Genomic DNA, 20,378 nt, shown 5'->3' on the forward strand with positions numbered 1-20,378 from the left:
GGTGAGCAGCGCGCGCAGACGGAGAGCGCTGCGCTTTTTGCGCTGCGGTTATAGGGTGTCCCCGCCGCGGCTTGGCTCTGAATGCCGCCCTGTGGCACGCGGCTCTCAATGGAAATGGGCGAGAGAGCGGAGAGTTCAGATGGCGCTGGAGCAGACCGCACCCTGCCCGCCCTGCCCGGAGTCCCAGCCCACCTCTCCTCTCCTCCCCTCCCCTCAGCCTCGCTTTATTACCCGCGCTCCTCTCGCGCTACCACTCGTCTAACACACGCGCTTCATAGCCATTTAAAGTCCCGAACATCGGACACAGTCCTTGGGACCCAAGTGTTTTGTTGCAGGGTAAAGTCAGTGCATTGTACGTGCGTTATACACACACACAGGCGAAGTGAGAAACGCGCTAAATAGTAGCTGACAGGTCCAGACTGAACACCCTACACCCGGCCAATGCCAGCATGGTGCAAAGATAGCTGTTCTATTGGGAGAACTACGAGGGATCACTCTAGAGGGAAAAAAAACATCAGCATGGTTGGGCATATTAACTTCCCAAACAGAATTGTTAGCCAGCGCACGGACTGCTAGCTGCAGTTCATCTAAGGAATAGTAGAGGGCCGCAGGACTGTGCTGGTAATTTCTTGGACCTTATCTGTGCTCATACTGTACCATTAAATACCATCATCAAAGACAAAACTACCCAGTCTCATTGATTTCAAATAAAATAGCTTAGTTCTTTATTTCAATAAAATGTTGCATGTGGACAGTCTTAATTAAAACAGATAAAAAATCCAGAGAACAATTAAAAACACTCATTGTATCTAGATTTCTAAGTAGAATTGAACATAGAAAATCTAAGTAATAGTCCACTGAGAAAAGTTCTATACTATTGTGGAAGACATGCGAAAAAGACCTAACGTCACCGGAAGAGCCCCACCGCTTTCTTCTTCTTGGGCCGCAGAGTCGATCGGTTTGCAGATGCAGCAGCAGGTATGAGTGGAACAGTCTATTTGAAACATAAAAAAATGGCTACGGTTACTTGTCAAAATAATTAGTACTAAAATAACTGGTACTGCAATGGCGATAAAAGACTGGATAACTTTTACTCAGTTTAAAGGTCATCATGTATAACTCAGTGTTAACATTTCCAAAAAAAAGGTCCTATTGGCATATATAAAACCAAAGGGGTGCATGATGGCAGATTTCTGCTCCAAACAGGTCATCAGCTCATTTCTTATTTTTATTTTGGCTGTGTTATGTAATTACATGACATAATAGAAGTCAAGTGCATTCATGCCGTTTTTGAATGCTGCTCCCAAACCTGTACCAAATATGTATATAGCACTTCATTTGATTCATGTAATTTAAATAGGCACTTGATCATTAAAGAGCAAATAATATTATTTATACTGTGACTTTGCAAACAGAAACCACTGGAAATGCGCTAATGTGTTTCATGCGTTAATTTAGCCCACATAATAGAAGTCAGTTCCATTGAACAGATTTTTTTAATGAAAAATCTTTTAACGCTTTAAAAAGTCTGTTTATGCAAACTGTCAGTAATATTTTATAAAAGCAGACAAAACTTTTTTTGGTCAACTTCAGCAGATCAATTTTTGGTAATACTTGAAATATGAAAACTTGCACTGGAAATATTTTTTTCTGGAAAAAACACATTAATGCATAGGTAAAATTTCATTTCAAGTCACAGATTTCCCTAAGGGCCTTCTCAAAGCATACACAAAGAACATGGAAGAGAGGTACAGCTGAACTGAGGAGGAGATGAGAGCGTTTTTAAAAGAAACGCTACCACTTTTCAGCTTTTACAGAGAGAGATGTCCAGAAAAGGTTACAGCCTTTCTAACTTTAAAGTGCTCAAACAGCTTTTTATGGCAGAGAAATGTGATCTATTGCATAACGGTTCTGATGAAAAACATTACAATGAAAAAAAATAAATAAACAAAATTCCCTTATCAGTAGGTTGTCGGGAGGTCAGGGAAGCCAAAGGCACAAAAGTTGACATACACATGAAATCAAAGATGGAAACATGTCAAACACAACTTTTTTTTTTAATGGCTAACCAAAACTAATGTGTTTTTTGCAGGATACTATCATTATGTAAAGCAATTTTTGCTGAAAGTCAGACCAATGTAGGTAGGCTACTGGGCAACAAAAATCACAAACGTTTTTACTTATTTTCATTTTGCTTCCAAACTGCACAGAAAATTAATGGAAATGGAGCTAGTGTGAGCTTCAGAACAAAAGAAAAGAAAAATCAGCCATCAACCAATTTGGCTATAAAGATACCCAATTAATGAATGAATGAATGAATGAATGAATGAAATTGATGCTTAGGCAGAAATGAAAAACATCAAACCTGTTCACTGTCAGCCTCCTGGGTTTCTCCTAATGGCTGCTGGACATCATTTTGATTAGACCCAGGCCCAGATATAGGCCTCAAATCTAGAGAGAGATACAAGCAACAAAAATGGTAAGGCAGCATGGCCGGATTGTTGGTGAAGAAACAGATGATGAAAGTAAACATATGATGAATAAAGCAACCTGTAAGCAGACTGCTCTGGTCCTGGTCAGTCGTGTTATGTTCAGGAACAAAGCTGAAGCTGTCTGCTGAAGCAGAGTCATGCTCAGCAGAGCGTTTACGTTTCTCGCTGTTTCTCGCAGTGCTCACAGCCACATACATCTCCTGCAACCCAGAGTTAAACTCCAGACAGTCCTGCAGCATGCCCATCTGAGGAAGAATCTAATAAAGAGCAAAAAGAAGACATGTGAGAAATTGTCTAGGTATTTTACAGTTTCATTATATAACATAATGAAATATATATTAAAAAAAAAAATCCTAGTAGTGGCCTTGTGGGGGTGGGGGTGGGTGGTGCACTGTATCCAAGTGCCACAAAAAGAAAATTATTCAGGAGGAAACCAACAGCAGAGCCATATTTAAATATTTACATCTACTCATTTAGGAATCTATCATACCATAGCATACAGCGCATCCCCATATTGCAGCCAATACAAAGTGATGCATTCAAACCCTACCATGTTAATGAAGTCTTGTATATTGAGCACATGCAGGTCATTCACTGTCGCCTGCTGTTACAGATGCATGTACAACACGTAGTGGCTTTAGTAGAGCATTGTCCCACTAAATGACTCACTGACGCTGGGCCTAACACTAAAAACATTCGTACTAATATACGTATGTGTAGTCACTCACACAAACAGTCAGATAAATGCATACACACACAGAGATAAATGCACACCCATGTCTACTCAAACACACACTCTTTCACAACAGAGAGGACAAGCTCTCCAAATTAGCTCTCCAAATATTGACCTGGTGAAATTGGTGGTCGCACTCTGCTATCCGAGTGAGGGGCTCCTAAAAATACATGTAGGCTTTGGGGTTTACATATATTTATTTTTATTATTTGTTTGTTTAAATACTGTAAAAATAAATGTATGCTCTGGCTGCTTTGAGTTCCTCTTTGGGCACAGAGCAAGCAATGTGAAGGAAAAAAAGCCACACTGAACCAGGACACTCTTCCTTTCTCTCTTCTCCCCTCTGTTTTTTCCTCATCCCTTCATTTTTCTCTGGCTTCTAAATACTCCACAACTGTACATTGGAATCCCTTGTCATTACAAATGAAGGCTGTTGTTTCATTCAATAATGAATACAGTGTACATAATAAGCTAGACACCAGCATGCATTTTAAGAAGTTGTTTTTGGGGACACCAATAAGTTATTAAATGACAAGTAAAATACTGTAATGGTCTAATATCTTTACAACCTTATTTGCCTTACCATATTTCAAATACAAGGCATTCTGGTTGCTAATTTTATCATAACTTCATTCTCAATGTTATACAGTTTTCTCAATCATTATAGAATCATCTACAGTTCAGTTTATCATTCTGGACATTTCTTCCTATTTTACAGTTTCCTATGAATTAACAAGAAACCAATAACCATGTAAAGTAGTTGGCTCTTAATTTAATCTTTTTACATGCACCTTCAACAAATTAGTTTCGTAATATTAAAAAAGAAAAGATTTCGGACTTTTGAACGGTAGTGTATATCGCTACAAAAAACATGCAACTTCAAAAGGGTTATTTTATAGGAGAAGGAAAATAATATACATTACCATACATTAATGTAACAAGACTTTATTCAAAGCAATTTTCTTCACCATTTCTATCAATCCATTCATCATGAAATGTTCACATAATGTAAAACTGGTATTTTTAGTGTGAAAAAATACAGCACTTTTAATTCTGTTGTAATTTATGTCAAAGACAATATTTTTACTGACCCTAAATCAGGGAAAAACTTTACTTACACCCTGCTACATAACATACTACTGCTATTTACATAACTATGCCATAGATGTGTTATGGCAGATATTATATGCGGTCACGTGCTGTCAAGATAATGTCCAGTAATATAACCGTGTCATGTTACTATTACCATTGACTGTCCTCACGTGATTTGTTTCATGTTAAGCATACTTAGCAAAAATCAGCATATGACATGGGTCATAAGCCAGCATGAAATCAAGCATTATGGCATCTCTCATAATCATTACTGGTGATGGTCGTGAGAGACCATCACCTGCTACATAACATGTTATGTCAATGTTATGTAGCAGGGTTCAAGTAAAGTGTTACCAAACGTAGTTATATTAATAGCCAGGATAATACTAGCAGATGACTTACTTCTACACGTGAACTATTCATCATTTCATCAGTGTGTGTGTGTGTGTGTGTGTCAAAAGCCTCACTTGAAAGAAGAAAAAAAAGTACAGAGAGGTCAAAAAGAAATTAGTATATGCTTTTAGCATACAGGAAAAAAGAGAGGTGTATGTGTGTGTTTGTACCATGCTGACTCCCCCATTTATAGCGTGTAAACAACCACAGTCATTTTGCAGTGGTTGTTGTTGTTGTGTGTTGTTGTTTGTCTGGCTAGTTTACCTTCACACTCCACTCTAACCCAAGGCATCGCTCACGGAAGATTCCAGAAGACTGGTAAAGACTTTGAGAAGCTAAAGCCAACAGTGTGGACTCCCAACCGTCAGATCAACACCTTGAATCGAAAGGCCACTTTCATAGAAACACTGAGCCCCTTAAATATGACCTACACTGACCCAAAGGACTGTCTAATACTAACATTTTCCAAGCATCAGTTTTCACAGAGATCCTAAGTGACAGATTTTCATTTGGTGTTGAATAAAACGATAACCACATGTGGTTACATCACCTAGTCTATGGACACTGCAAACATTTCTAAAGCAAAGACATTTCTGCAATGTCACATCACTAAAACACCGACTAATATCAGGGCAACAGAAAAGCCTCTGAATGCTTCATTCTTCTTTGCCCACATTGACATGCATGCCAGTGTGTGCTCACATGGCCAAAGGAAAACAAACAGAAGCAGGTGAAGTTTTAACTAATCGTCTTGGAACGAACCCTGAAAAGAGCCTCACTTTACACACTCCCATAAATCTGTCTTCACTCACACACGGCCCCTTCTCTACTATCTATTCTTCCTTTTTTTATTTCTTTCTTTCTTCCCCTGTCTCCATCGCATATTCTAAGGTGCTGCTTTCAGATCCTAGTCCTCAATACCCTGACAATGTAAAATTGCCCACAAGTGATCAGCCAAGACATGTTTGGTGTCCAAATTTGGCTTCTTTAGTTTAGCATTGGTGCTAGACAGATAGTGTGCTAGCAAACACTAGAGGTCAACAGTCACTCAAGTCTACTTACATGCTCAAAACTTCCCTCAACATGCTCAATCTGTAGCCAGGTCTTTATTAATGTCACATAGGCTTGTCAATGTGGGTTATGGCATAATATGACTTACTGTGAACATAAATTTGAACAAAAGAAATTATGTAGCTGCACGTTGGGGGCAGCCATTTTAGATACGTTGTGCCAAATTCTCTTCACATGCAGACATATCACACATTAATTCGGGTTGAATTGTTTATAAACAAAAAAACTGAAATCACAAACATCTGTGGTATCCATTTGCCTGCATGACATGCGTGGACATAAAGAGGAGTCAGAATTTTGCACAACACATGGCTGCCCCTAGCGTTCAGTTCCATGGGAAAGTTTTATTTCCAAGACATACTGTGTTCTAAACAACGTTAACACACCTGAAAGACCTTAAAGAAGATTTTGGTTTAATCGAGCTGTTGAGAGAAGTTTTGGGCAAATTTTTACAAAAAAGATTTTGAGAAAATTGACACCCAGTGTTGTTTTTTTTTTGCCATCAAATGTTTTTATTTTTAAGATAATGCTCCAATGTAATACCAAATACAGTAGGCAACAAAAGACAGTTGTAATGACCTTAACAGTTACATCATTAAAATCTGGCTGATTTTTAAATGAAATGCAACACCTAGCTAAGCTACATTATTTACATTGGATCAAGTAGCGCAGCAGTGGAGAAGAGCAGGTTTTGTCAGAAAAGCACTGCTGTGCAGCTTTAAGTAAAGTATGATTCATAGTTTAGATGCTCCTCATCTTTCTCTTTTAACACCAATCACCGCAGCACAGTGACAGCAGTAGGAGCGTTTTCAAATAGAACCGTTTCATTAAAAACAATGCTGCATGCCGAGCTCAAGCAAACCCGCTGAGAAACTGAGCTACAACATCTTTTCTAACTTGTGCCACACAGTGCACTGAGGATAAAGCAGGCAGTGATGTACAATATGGTCTACGTACAGTCTATTTTACAAAAAAAAAAAAAATTCAATGTATTAACGTTAATAAATTAACATTCTAATCAGTCAAACACTAAAGTCACATACACAGACTTTGGTAGGAAATGTTGACTTTTTTTGCTTCAGTTTAGCTGGCCTACATGTCTCCACTCGTATTGAGGAACTGATCATGCTTGTGTTTGTTTAAAATGGGCTAAAGTCACACAGTGTATTCCTGGCGGGAACATTTAAACTGACCTTTGACAGAGTCAGTAACACGGCTCTGCGTGTGCAGACTCTCCTTCACTGCATTTGTTCAGTAGTGCGGAAGCTACACTCGGCTTATGTCACATGGTATCAACTGGCATCTGGATGTTGGTATCTGTGAATTTTTTGAGAACGAGGAAGCAAGCATGGGATCAGCCTGATACCTGATACCAGTATCAGTATCGATGCATCCCTAAACATAAGTGTACACTAAATAACTATTAAAAAAAGAAAGATTTAAAACAACTACAGAGGGCCTATAAACAACAACAACAACAACAACAACTACAACATCATCTACAACCAACTATATCACTGCTATCCAAAAAAAAACAAGTATTTTCAAATGGTAACTTTACAGGAGAGGACAAAACATTCCTAACTTTTAATGTAAGTTAATGTTTCTATTAGTCCATTCACTTTGAAATTTCCACACAAAGGGCTGCTTCTGTTCCAATATTGTATAAATTGTACATTTATTTTTTTGGATATTATATATTGACAATACAGTAACTGCACAAACTGTGACAAAAAGTAACCAACTGGATGTCACTGCCATTGTCTTGTTTTATTAATTTATTATTGTCTGAATCCTGTTCTTTTTCTTAACACTACTCAGTTTGTTATAGCATTTTCTCAAATGTGTCACTCCTGTTTTACAAGCACATTGTCTTTTACAATTTTTTTCACAAACCTAAAAAAAAAATTAATTGCAAAAATGTCTTCAAGTGTTGTGATGTTATATTTCTGTCATATTGCCTACCAGTAAGTGAAAGCTCCCCCCCTACTCCCTTTTTTCCCCACTGGCTTTCCTCTGTTCTCCTCAGCTACAGTCCAAGCTCCAACACAGCTTGAGTGTCAGGTTTGGGGAAAAAAAGGCATCAGCCATTTGATTGGGTTAAAAGAGGGATTATAGAACTGCCGAGATTTGAGAGATGTGCTTGCTCTTGTTGGGGTTCTTTGGCAAAGTGGACCTAACAAAGACAGTGAGAAAAACAGGAAAATACAGCAAAAGGCAGAAGAAAAAGAAAAGGGATGAGCTTAGCAATCACCTACGTACCTCAGCACGGTTCTTAGCTGGTTTCATGCTTATTGGTTAGGGGTGATTATGAAGCCCAGAGCAGGGGCTCAGTTACAGGCAACAACTGCCCATCTCTTCCCCATTTCAGTCAAACCTAAAGCCCACTCATTCTCTGATACCAAGCTACTGCTAGACATTGCTCAGCAATGTGAAGGTATTGCACCTTGACTGATCACACTATGCATGACTGTGCAAGCTATATATGTGAAGTTCTTTGGGATTCAAACATGAAAATCTGCAAACAACATCCTACATGTTTCTACAGTTTTACAAAGAAACCTTGCTTTCCATTGGCAATGTCTGTTTGGAAGACTAGACCAAGAAGCAAGCAAACTATTACACCATCATCTATTATGAAGCTACTTCTGTTTTTTTCCTATGAAGTCACAGCTGACACAGAAGGCTGAAATTCCTCAGGTCTCTGTCATTCGACTTGCCGTCTCTGTCAGAGTGAAACTGCCGATGTTTAACCTGCTGCATCTCAGCGAGGAAAGAGAAAGTTGTCACATGGTCATAAAACTCTCCTTAAAGACACAGCTCTTTTTTCCTCTTTTATTTTGAGGGCAATTGTGAGCAAATGTTAAACTGAAAGAGGGGTTATGTATTTATGAATACTAAATAATGGTGCAAGTTGTATTATTTGTTATTATATAGGCTTGTCACAATCATGAAGACTTAGTTGATGACTGTCATATAAATAACTGGGATTAAAAACAGAACTGTCTTCTGTGTCACTGTACGTATTATATGTACGTAACCACTAAAGCAGGGGTTCTCAACCTTTTTCACCGCAAGGCCCACCTGTTTATAACTATAGTCCATCGCGATTTCACTGAAAATACTCTTTCCCACAGGAGTAACTGTTTGGTCTCTTCAGTTTTCAGGGTTTTAGCGCCTCATTTGAAATAAACCTCACTCCACTCACTTGCATCAGCGTCGCTACAATCAACAATAATAATAAACCTTATATAATATCTGCTTCTTTGTCATTAGTTTATCAAGTTGAGTTTAACTACTCAGGTCGTAGATGCCAGAAATCAAACACAGATCTTCGCTATTATTTTATGGCTCATCTGTCGTTTTTATCAGCTGCAGCTCGAGTTGCAAGAACGATATGAGAGCAATAAATCAGGCGTTAAAACAGGCAGATTACACTAAACAGTATACAGTGCTGACGTGCTGGTAGGAGAAGAGGAAAGCCAGCTCTACTGATGAATTCCCGCGTTTCATCATAAAATGCGTTCCCTCCAGCAGTGAACTGAACAGGGTTCGGTTGGAAGCAGACCGAGACCCGCGGGTTTCAGCTGTTTGTTTCAGACCCCAACACAGGTGGACTGTTTACGCACGTCAAAACGGAGCGAACTAAAGAAAAAAGTTTGATAGGTCCGCACCGAACAAGGTAGAAGAAACACCGTGAGGAACCGATACGCGTGGCTAACTGCGCTGCATGCCCGCGGTTGCATTGTCTCAAACTGATGACGTCTAATTAGCCTGCGACTGCGGTGTTTTTGTTTATACGTCTCTTCCGGCCCACTACGAACTACTGCACCCCCCTAGTTCAGGTCCACTAGAGAGTGCTTCACGGCCCACTGGTTGAGAAACCCTGCATTAAACCAAACCGAATTGGCTCAACTGGTTTTCTTAGTGATCTAACTTCCTAGCATATGATACTTAGTAGCTCCTTACTGTGATATGGCTTAAGCTCAAATAAACAAACACCACTCACCACTGCCCTGTAATAAAAAAAAAAAACCTGGTTGAAAAAAATTAAGTCATCGATTAGTTGGCTTCTACTTCATCTACTAACAGCAAAGACTGCAAAATCGCTCCCTAGTTCAGTAGACAGGGTACTGCCCAGGATTCAGCCATTTTCTAGGGTGTCTCACTGTCAATATCATTCCACTGCACTGGACCATTCATTCTCTGGAAGTTCTCACAATGCACCATAAAAACCAGCAAGCACTGACTGTTCACTATGCCCCCTTACCTGAAATAGTGTCATGGCTGTATGTTATCTCATTTGCCACCTTTTGTTGGGAAAAAGTTTTTTTTTTGTGTGCATTTTCACACGCCTACCAAGAGTAAGTGTTGTGGTCTAGCAAGACACTTTATCACAGTTTATCCTTCATTATCAGTTTTCTACTGACTGAAATGTTCATAGGTTCCTGTCAGCTGAGCTTAGCTAACCAGTTACATTTGTTCCTGATTTAACTTTACTTATATGTTCATGTTTGCCTCTGACTACCTATACTACCCACAAAATAAAACCATATGCTATGTTTTATTAAACATGTTGTATTTCACTTTATTCATTTTATGAACAAGGCATTAAAATAGCCTCACCTCCTAACAGGCTATAGCTAGCAGGCTAACTAGTCCCCTTTGGAAATATTTAGTTGCAGACTAAGTTTAAATCTTTCCAGAAAGAATCAGATTTAATGTCTATTCAGTCATCAGTTGACTATGTTTTAACTACAGCTGCTATGAATTTCTTAGGTGAACCATGATTAGCTTGGTGTGAGCAATGCTTACCAAATTAGCATTTATGCTAGCAGTGTTGATTGCCTGAAGAAAGGCTTTTTTAATTTTTATTTTATTTTATTAAAATAAAAATATGCTATGTGTGACTGACACACAGCTGTATCTGGGTCTCCGGGTAAACAAAATGAAAGTGCTTATAAAATGAATGGAATATTCCATTCTAAAAATGACAACATGGCTAAGCACAGCACAGTGGAAGAGCTTCCCAGTCGATGTTGTGGGTACTTTATTGTTGCATGTAGTTATAATGATCGCTCATTATCTGTATGTCTGCTTTTAGTCTTAAGATGTAATGCTTCATGTATAGCCATGAACATTTCTCTGCATTTTCAACGGTTAAACGCTATGCCCAGGGGGAATAAGGAAGTTAAAATAAATGAGAAGAGGCCAGCCGAAGACCTGCACCCTGCAGCCTGTCAACATGCAGACAAAACTGCACCCTGTAGCCTCTAGGCCATATGTTGGGCCAAAAGTAATTCTTGGCCCACTGGCTGAGGACCATCATCAATGGTCCCCAGTGAGAGAGGTGGCGCAATATGATCTTGGAGTGCAGGCAGGTGGCTTTGGGATCCGTGGCTGGGGTTTGGCATTAGTGCTCAGCCACGGCTTGGGTACATGGAAGTTCCCGTGCAGCGAAAGCGGTGTGGCACTCAACTCAGTAGCATTCAAGAGTAACTGTTTAACCATGGAGCCGAAGACAGGGCTCAGAACTAAGAGCAGAAAGCGAATTGTCATCCCACATGCATTTGAAAGTGCGGACTGCTCCAGCCATACTTGGCCACGGCAATGAACTACATTCGCCACCAGTCTGCCATGACTCAGAGCCAGACAGCCAACCGGCTGAAGGGCAACGTTTAAAAGTTCGTCGGTTGCTATGTCGGTGCTAAGGCCTTGCAGAGCCAGGAAGCCAAGAGCAGAAGGAAGAGAGAGTTAACAATTCTGGCCATTCTAGTAGCCGTATTATGTGCCCTGAAAAAGAGCTTATCCATGTGTCTTCATTCCACACTGTGGGGGTATTCCACAACATGAGCTTATAAAAGCTGCGCTTATTGGAATTAGCCTCATTTAATTTAGCCACACACTCCAGGCTCACTGAGCTCCACTAACACAATCCAGGTGAGAACTGTAATTAAAAAAAAAAAATACATTTTTCACACATTAATAAAATTGCACTTCTAAAAAATCACATTAGCACATTAATTTTAGGAAGTGTATCAATGTCCCTCACAGCTCCACCATTCATGTGATTTTTAAAAGATCTTTCCCCTGTTTAAGCTTACAGTTTTGTCATCCTCACTGTGTTAAAATGTGCAAGCTGTCTCAGAGGCCCTCTGAGGAGTGATTAAGAGATGCGGCAGGTGGATAAAGTTGGACAGATTCTGAATAAGGTGTACACAGAAAAACACTGCTAACTCCTCACAGTAGGCCAGAAAATATGCACACAAGTAAGTGTTACAGTTACACTGACACAGGAAATAACTAAATTTTTTTGGGTGGTCAATGACTTTACCCTGAATAAACCTCTGATTTAAAGCACCTTTATGCATTTCAAGTCTTATTTATGACTAATGACAATTGAACTAAACCTTCGGGTTACTCATTCTAAATTAAACCCATTCTTGTTTATATACGGCTTTTTTATCGTATAGTATTTTTTAAGTAAATATATTGTCAAGTCTTATTAGGCCCCACAGTACATTCATAGTAAAATATTAAAAATAGTACACACTGTATGCAACAGTATATTACACAGTACTGAAGTAAAATGTTGTCCTAAGGTATTGTTTTAACTGGCGAGCCTCTGACGTTTAGTGAAACTGAAATTCTGGAAAGTTATCTGGGCTTTTTAATTAGTTCACCCTGGGGTGACGCGGGTCAGGGTGCACTCTATCTGGTGACACTACCAGAGAACTTGTAAAAAGGAGAATTAACACTCAGTAATGTCTTGCAGGTTTCTCATATGCTAGAGGGCATCCTGAGCAACCACAATGAATGGGTTAAGACAGAGCATTTGAGCAAAATCATAGTTTATAAATGCTTAAAAATGTTTAATACAAAATAATACATTCATTTCCCAAACACAGAGCAGCATAAAACATTTTAACACACTGTTATATTTTTGAGCACTTTTAAACTCGAGTTATAGGACATTCATGACATCAGTAAGCGGGAACAGCCAATGAGCTGCACCACTCGCCAACCACTCAGCATATATATATAATGGGGGAAATAGGAAGAGGCCTGGCTCCTCATTAACCGGCTCTGACACTACCTTAGAAGCAACACAAGCATCCACTGCTGGCACTGAAGCAAGATGGCATCCTCTGTGTTGAGTTAAAACCCGCTACAAATTGGGCGGCAAAATCCTCCCCAGTGGGAACATGCATGCATGATGAGATTATTCATTTTCAGGTCTGAGCTCAGCTTGAGTTGGAACATGGGCAACCGGCGCCACTGGACGGAGCACTTGCCTTGGAATGCTGTAAGGGCAAGCCAGAAAGAGGCTTCGGGGGGCTGGAGTGCCATCCGCCATAAAATTGGAATCCCCAGTCGGCTGCTATGTAGGCTTTTGCCTATAGTGACTGCCATGCTTGTCATTCAGTTCTTTGAAAAGGGTTTTTAGTTTTGCTAAGTCCTCAGAAAACAGGCCCATCTGTTTAGTCAGTACAGTGAACCGTTTTTATTACCATCTGGGGGCCGTTTAGCTGCTTTCTTTGCTGAACGCAGTGGCACTGGCAGCACAGCTTTGCTCCCAGCTTCCAGGCCCTTCAGCCTCTCTTGGCAATGAGCTAAGGGGATAACAGTGCAGTTTATGCACAAGTTAACCAGTGTCTCACAGAGGTGGTCTGACCCAAGGCACGAAAATTGTGGCCATCAACACTGTGTGTAGGCACCCTGGTAATACATGCTGCTAATCTCTATCACCAACACCAAGCTTGCTCAAGTTGAGGAGACAGCTATAATCCTCAGTGATCTGAGCCTACAATGAGATGCTCAGGTGTGCTCAGAGGGCATGGTGAAATACTAATATATCATTAAAACTGCAGTCAAAAGTAAAAAAAAACAAAAAAAAAACCAAAAAAAAACTGCATCATTATCTCCAACTAAGTCTGTTTTAGGTAGCAAATAGAATAAGCAGTCTTGGCTGAAGTGATGAGCTGCATTTTGAAACTGTTCATTTAAAATGCTTGGTTAAACTATAAGGTTGTCAGGGCTGCTTGTATCAGCTTGGATGTTTTTTATTTTTTTTCTCCAGGTTTTAGCCTTCATTCCGCACGAAAACAGAGCTTTAGGTCCCTGAGCTTTTTTTAAAATGTCTATTTTCAGCATTTGAATGTGGAAATGTAGACTGATAAAAATGTATATATTTGGAAATGCTGACATCACATGCATGGTTACTGCCATTTTATGTGTGATCAGCTGCTTAGTCTCCATATCTGACATAGCTGATGATCCATAATATCATATTTCATTATATGATGTTTTTGACAAAAGTTTTAATTTATTTTTGATTTTTCATGAGAGGAGAATATAGAAAAATTGTCTGTATAGGACTATCTTGGATTTGTTCTTTAATTGTTTTTGCACCTTTTAAAAATTCAGGAGCAATGTGGAAAATCTCTTTCTGTGCCCTTGATAAAAGCTCTTTTTTAGAAAATATGATTAAGAAGATAGAATAGTTGTCTTAAAAAAGGGATAATTAAGATTTTCTTCTGAAGTAGAGAAAAGTGTAAGACAGTGGCTATACAAAGTTCTGCAAATGGCCACAGTGCACAAGTTTGAAGAAATAAAACGGTTTAAATGATTAGTTTGGTAGAATAAATAGTGTTTAAGATTGGTAAAACGAATGCTGGGGTGTGGTGGGAAGAAAGGTCACTTATTGCCAAAACCCGAAAGCTTTCCCAACTCACCCAGTTTCGTTTGTTCTTTTTTTTCCCTCTAGCCCCAAAAACCAAGAGTATGCGTCACTAAAAGGCATACAGAAAAGGCACAAACTAAGACTCAATCTTTCTCTTTCTCTCTCTGCCCTCACGTACACACACCACTGAAACCTAACCATGCGTCATGGCACAAACACACCTCTCTCACACACATGCGCACATACACATGCCCGGCACTACACTGAGGCATGCGTCATGATTCTAAAGAAAACTGACCAAACAGACACTCTTTGAGTCACAGTGAGGTTACCCCATGCTGGACCATGCATCCATATATGGGCTTGGCAGGAAATGGAATTCAGCATCTCCACACCTTAAGCACAAACAGCTATGCATGAAAACACACACAACCACAGCTGAAGATAAAAGTACCTTTCAGTGCTCAGATCAAATAGGTTGACAACACACACACTTGCCACTTGCTCAAATGACCTCTGTTTTTCCAGGTACTTGCAATATTTGGTCAGCACTTCTATGAGAAATTTTTCCAAAATGTTTATTTCAGCTTTGAATTAAATTATAAAGAGTTCATCACTGCTATGCAGAAATCGACACTGTATTGAGACATGCAACAGCCTGTTGACATACAGTGCTGTGCAAATCTCAGAGACCCCCTTTTTGTCTGTTTAATTTCCAATCAAAACAGCCATTGGGTACAAGTTATTCAATTTTCAGTGACAAAAAAAAAGCAAGAAATACATTTTACAGAAAATTACACAAAGGCCTTCAACACTAAGTATAACAAATCTATTGGTATTTTATTTATTTTAATGCATCCTTCTGCCACTTTAACTCTTCAGTCTTTCCTATTTTAAAACCAATAAATTATGCCTGTATCCTCCCAACAAAAAATGTTCCCAAAGCTTTCTCTGACATTATGTCAAAAACTGTCATCAGATAAAAACATCAGATATTAAAGCTTTCATCTCTGAGAAGCCCTATACTTACATCAGGCCTAAAAATAAAGTGTGTCTGTCCATCCTCCATATGTAGACATTTTATTGGCTGATGACTCAAAATATGTAACTGGGATTACTTGGCTCATGAGAAAATGCAACCAACTTCTAAGACTGAACCCTAGAGGTGTGGAAACTAAAAGCAAGTCTCCTCAAAATAAAAGAAGCTGTAAGAAAGACAAAAGGGTGGGCACACTACTAAAGAATTTGATCTTATGGTTCATTGTTGATGCTTCTGTGTAATTTACATTTCTGCTTTTTCCCTGATGCTGAAAAATGACAAAAAAAAAATTGTACTTAATGGACGTTTTGACTGCAAGTTAAATGTAAAGGTGTTCTCTGACTTTGTACACACAGACGAAAACCAAACACACAGACACATCAAAGGACCCAGCAACTCAATGGCCTTGCTCCCAACACTAAGCAGCAGCAAAAGCAAACAGTGATGCAAAGCCTAACAAATCTCAGTCACAAAAAAACATCAGCAGGATATATGCACGCACACACACACACACACACACACACACACACACACACCTTCCAGGGTAATTCTTAATTGACCTTAATTGGGACTGCTGGGTAGGCTCCTCCTTGTGTGGTCAAAATGTTTGAGTGAGGCCAAGGCAAAGTGGTCAGGAATGTGCTACATCGGTCAGTGATTCAAAACAAAAACAGGAAAAATACTCTTGCTCTCTTCACCCTCACCCACACTTTGGGTGAAAAAACATACTATCAAAGGCTACTGAAAAGCTGTAGTGGCAAACACTTGCTATGCTCCACAAATCACACCATAGTCTAATTAACTAAAGCATATGTGTGGATCTGTATGACTAAGTGGAACAGAAAGCAGGAAATGAAGAAAGGAGAACAGTTTGTTTACGACAAAAATCAAGGTCACAAAAAAACTTACACTAAAACACTTGCAATTAAATTAATTTTCGATTCACATAGAGATGTCCAGCCCCCTGTGGGCTCTTGTCAGCTTCTCGTTCTTTTTTTTGCATGGTCACTCCACTCACATTTGAATTCTGTGGGTAAGTCTGAGCTGGAACTCATACAAGTTCATTTGGGGTACAGATTTGTGTTTAAAATTTTAAGACTTCGTCTAACTGTGTTTGTGTGTGAGAAAATGGCTCTCACCTGGGTGATAAAATTCTTTTGATAGGCTTCCTCCTCAAATGGCTCGGTCTGAAGCCTGCCTGCAGAGTCACAGATATATACATACACGACTGAGAAGATTACATGAGTTACCATATGTGTCTGCATGTGAGAGTGTTTAGAGAGGTCTGCAGGGACATGAAATTAAACCTGACCTGTACTCACAACTTTAAAGCCCCAACTTACCTGCTAAATTTGAAAACCAAACCTGATTTAAACCACTTACACGCACTGTTAGAGATGGATTACAGCTACGATACTTTGCTATGTTACTTAACTCTGCACTGCACTAAATTTCCTCTCACTACTTCTGGTATTTGCAGAAATGCTTAATACACTGTGACATTCACACCAACCCCACACATATCTCTCATAATCTATGGCTTCTACTCTATATGTCCAAAAGTATGTGGACACCACTTCTTATTAGTGAATTCAGCTGAATTAAAGTGCATTCACTGCTGACACAGGAGTTCAAATGCACACACACCTTGTATAGCCTTCACAGAAAAGCAGTGAGAATAGAACAGAATTCTCTACAGCAGCTGCACATGGGCCTAAGGTCACAATGTCCAATGCCAAGCGTAGGTTAGAGGAGTATAAAGACCCCCAGCACTGAGCTGTGGAGCAGTTGAACTGCGTTCTCTAGAGTGATAGAGTACCAACCAATACATTTGGGATGCACTGGAGCGCGTTTGTGATCCACAACTAATCACCCAACAGCAATACCTAATCTTACTAGTGCTTCTGCTGCTGAATGCAATCAAAACCTCACAAAAATGTTCCAACATTCAGTGTTAAGCCTTGCCCAAAAAGTAGAGAAAGTTACTACCGCAAAGAGGGACAAACTCCTTTTTACTACTCTTGGTTTTGGAAAAAACATTGGATGTGTCCACAAACTTTTGGCCTTATAGTATATGTGAGTGATGTATTGTTGAACTTCATCACTGGTTTCATTTAGGAACACGTTCACCCACTCCTTAAACTCCAGAGATATTCGAATGCAGCTATAGATTATAACTTTACAAGGGGGAGGGAGAGAGAACAAGAGAGAAAATGGGTGACAGTGCAGGAAATCTACTACATAAAAAAAAAAAAAACTTGAATCACAAACCCAACCAATATTGCATGTGAAAATACATGATGATATTTGTTTTCTTTTAAATACTAGCAAAAAACTATAAGTACGTTTTCAACATTATAAACTCTGTGCTTTAGTATATTCCGTTAAAAAGGATTACTTATACTGTCTTGCTGTTGCTTATGACTCTATCTACTATATGCCCAGAAAAGCATGTTGTGACATAAGTTATTGCAATAATGATGAAATAAAACCATATAGCCCAACCCTACTGTGAGTGCTGTGCAGGGTTCAAAATTTCTCGTCCTGAAGTGCTGCAATCCAGGACAGTTTGGTGATTTTTCCTGCTGTAACACCACTACCAATCCTTGTGATCAACACTGAGTTGAATCTGGTGTGAGTAGGGAAATCAAAATGTTTGCTGGACTCCATTACTGAAACCAACAAGCCCTGGTGCAGAAGAAGGTCTCACCTCTGCTAAGCACAGCTCCATTCTCTTTGTAGTCCTGTATCTCAGCATCTTTCCTAGCCAGCAGAGCGGCCAGCTCCCCAACCTGCCTTTGCAGTACAAGAGTCACAGCTAGGAGGGGGCGCACCAGCTGTCTGGACACCTTTTATGCAAGACATAAACACAGCAGATACATAAGAGTATTGTATTAAAAACACACTGTACATTATAAGCTCTCATGATGTTTTACAGTCATCTCACAGAAATTTCGAGACCACATAACAGCTGCTGCTTATGTAAAAACACAACATACCACTTCTACCGGGGCAGGGGTGCATCGGAACTCCCAATAGAAGGGCATTCCTGCTAGCTCGCTTTTGAGTTTGACAGTTAGATGGCTGCCGCGAGGCTCAAGAGAGAAGTATGATGCTGTGCTCTGGTCATCTGACTGCCCGGAGAGACATGGGACTGCCAAAGAGCGCAGGTGAGCAAAGAACGCCTGTACTGGAGCCCTCAAACGCTTATTCAGATCCTGAGAGAGAGAGTTAATTAGCTCCAAAAGGAAAAAAAAAGTTGTTCTTAAGATCAACCTTTTTTTTGTCTCAAGAGAAATAAAACAGATCTCAACGTTGCATTAATGATCACCGATTTCTAAATTTAAGAGGAGTTTAACATAAGCATTTAATTATAAGACGTTCTGGAGACAAAAGAGGGAAACATGTTATCTTCTCCGACACTGACAGATGGCTAAAGGATTTTTGAGAGCGATATAAGATGTGAATATTACTCAATTAAGACTTTGGTGAGTGGAAATCTAAGGGTTGTTTCTCAGGAGCAGAATTACAGAAATAGGAGAATCCTGCTCACACTGATTTCAAATAGAATTTGAACTAAGTCTTGGAGACATGAATGACATTTAAAGCAGATCTTATCTAAGTATATAGTGTATTTCTTTCCTCTTAGTATGCAGCAGCACATGTAGTGTTGTTTGCACGAATTGTCTACGGTCAAAACACTGTCCAACCAGTCCTAAGCGCTGTATGAATGTAACATGCTTGCCTGAGCTCGACTCTGGATACTGTCTCTGCTCATCTCTTCCTCCCACACGTTGGTGAGGTCGCTCAGAAGCACTTTATATTCTGTGTCACCGAACCAGGCTTTGGCCAGCATTTTAGAGTCCCCCACGTTTACAGGCACCCACGGCAGCGCCGAAATAGCTGCCTCAAAGCGAGCCGTGGTCTCCATAACACCGTACCGCAGGACCACCATCCACCTGAGCAATGGATCTTACAACTGGCAAGACAGAGAATAAAACACTGGTCTAAAAAGAGGCAGGGTAGCCAGCTTTGGTCTAACCCCTTAGTTGTCAGGAGCATGTAAACATCTCACTCGTGACATTAGCTAGCTTACCTTTTAGACAGTTAGCTAACTTAGTAGTAAGTTGGTTAGCTTGCTAGCTAATTGACTGTAAACCAAGTTTTGACTCGGACTGTATGACTCCACAAACCATAATTATAGGCTATATAGTGAGAATTTAATTATTGGGTACGTGCCCCTGTGTTATGAAGAAACGTAAAAGGCGAAGGAGAGCATTTAAAAAACAGTTTAGAGAGGTGATGACTTATATCAAACACAATTTGGTTACTTACTGTTTGGGGACCGTTCCGCTGCATGTACTATTCCCCAGATCTACAACCTAGACCAAAGAGTTCCGCTTTGAGAAGTATCTCTGTGGGTGCGTGTGTGAAAACGTTAACATCTGAAATAAAACACTTAAATCTACTGTGACAACATTTTTAATCAAAAGCCGAGGCGTAAATTATACTTTTCCTTTATATCACTGCCATAATCTCACTTTCATGCCCTACAACTCTTTTAGCATCACTGAACAGGACATATTGTGTGTGTGTGTGTGTGTGTTTGGAGGGGAGGGGGTAAATCTGCTCCAGTATACTCGTACTTTTTTCATTTCCAGGTGTGGATCTGCTCTGGAGACTGGCTGGTAGGAAATCAAACCACTGTGGAGGGGAGTGATAATCCTCTCAGAGAAGACAGACTACTAATCCGAAGATTCAACAGCAGGACCGAGGTCGCTGCACTTAACCGGGTGAAGATCTGAGTCAGTCATTATTTCCTCTGCTGCCCTCACCAGGCCAAACTGCAGAGAGCCGACATGCCAGTGAGCCCCT

General features: G+C 39.8%; 1 protein-coding gene across 1 annotated transcript; it reads right to left on the reverse strand.

Annotated features, from left to right (window-relative positions):
* Nucleotides 1–697: 697 nt before the first annotated feature.
* On the reverse strand, nt 698–19,935 carry nhej1 (nonhomologous end-joining factor 1). Its single transcript, XM_036570476.1, has 8 exons — nt 19,839–19,935; nt 19,249–19,482; nt 18,503–18,721; nt 18,214–18,352; nt 16,643–16,701; nt 2,551–2,749; nt 2,366–2,451; nt 698–994 (listed from the first exon to the last, which is right to left on the reverse strand). The coding sequence occupies exons 2-8, from the start codon at nt 19,456–19,458 to the stop codon at nt 908–910; spliced, it is 999 nt and encodes a 332-aa protein (XP_036426369.1). The 5' UTR covers nt 19,459–19,482; nt 19,839–19,935; the 3' UTR covers nt 698–907.
* Nucleotides 19,936–20,378: the final 443 nt, after the last annotated feature.

This window comes from Colossoma macropomum, unplaced genomic scaffold (assembly GCF_904425465.1).
Source record: "Colossoma macropomum unplaced genomic scaffold, Colossoma_macropomum, whole genome shotgun sequence".
Lineage (NCBI taxonomy): Eukaryota > Metazoa > Chordata > Actinopteri > Characiformes > Serrasalmidae > Colossoma > Colossoma macropomum.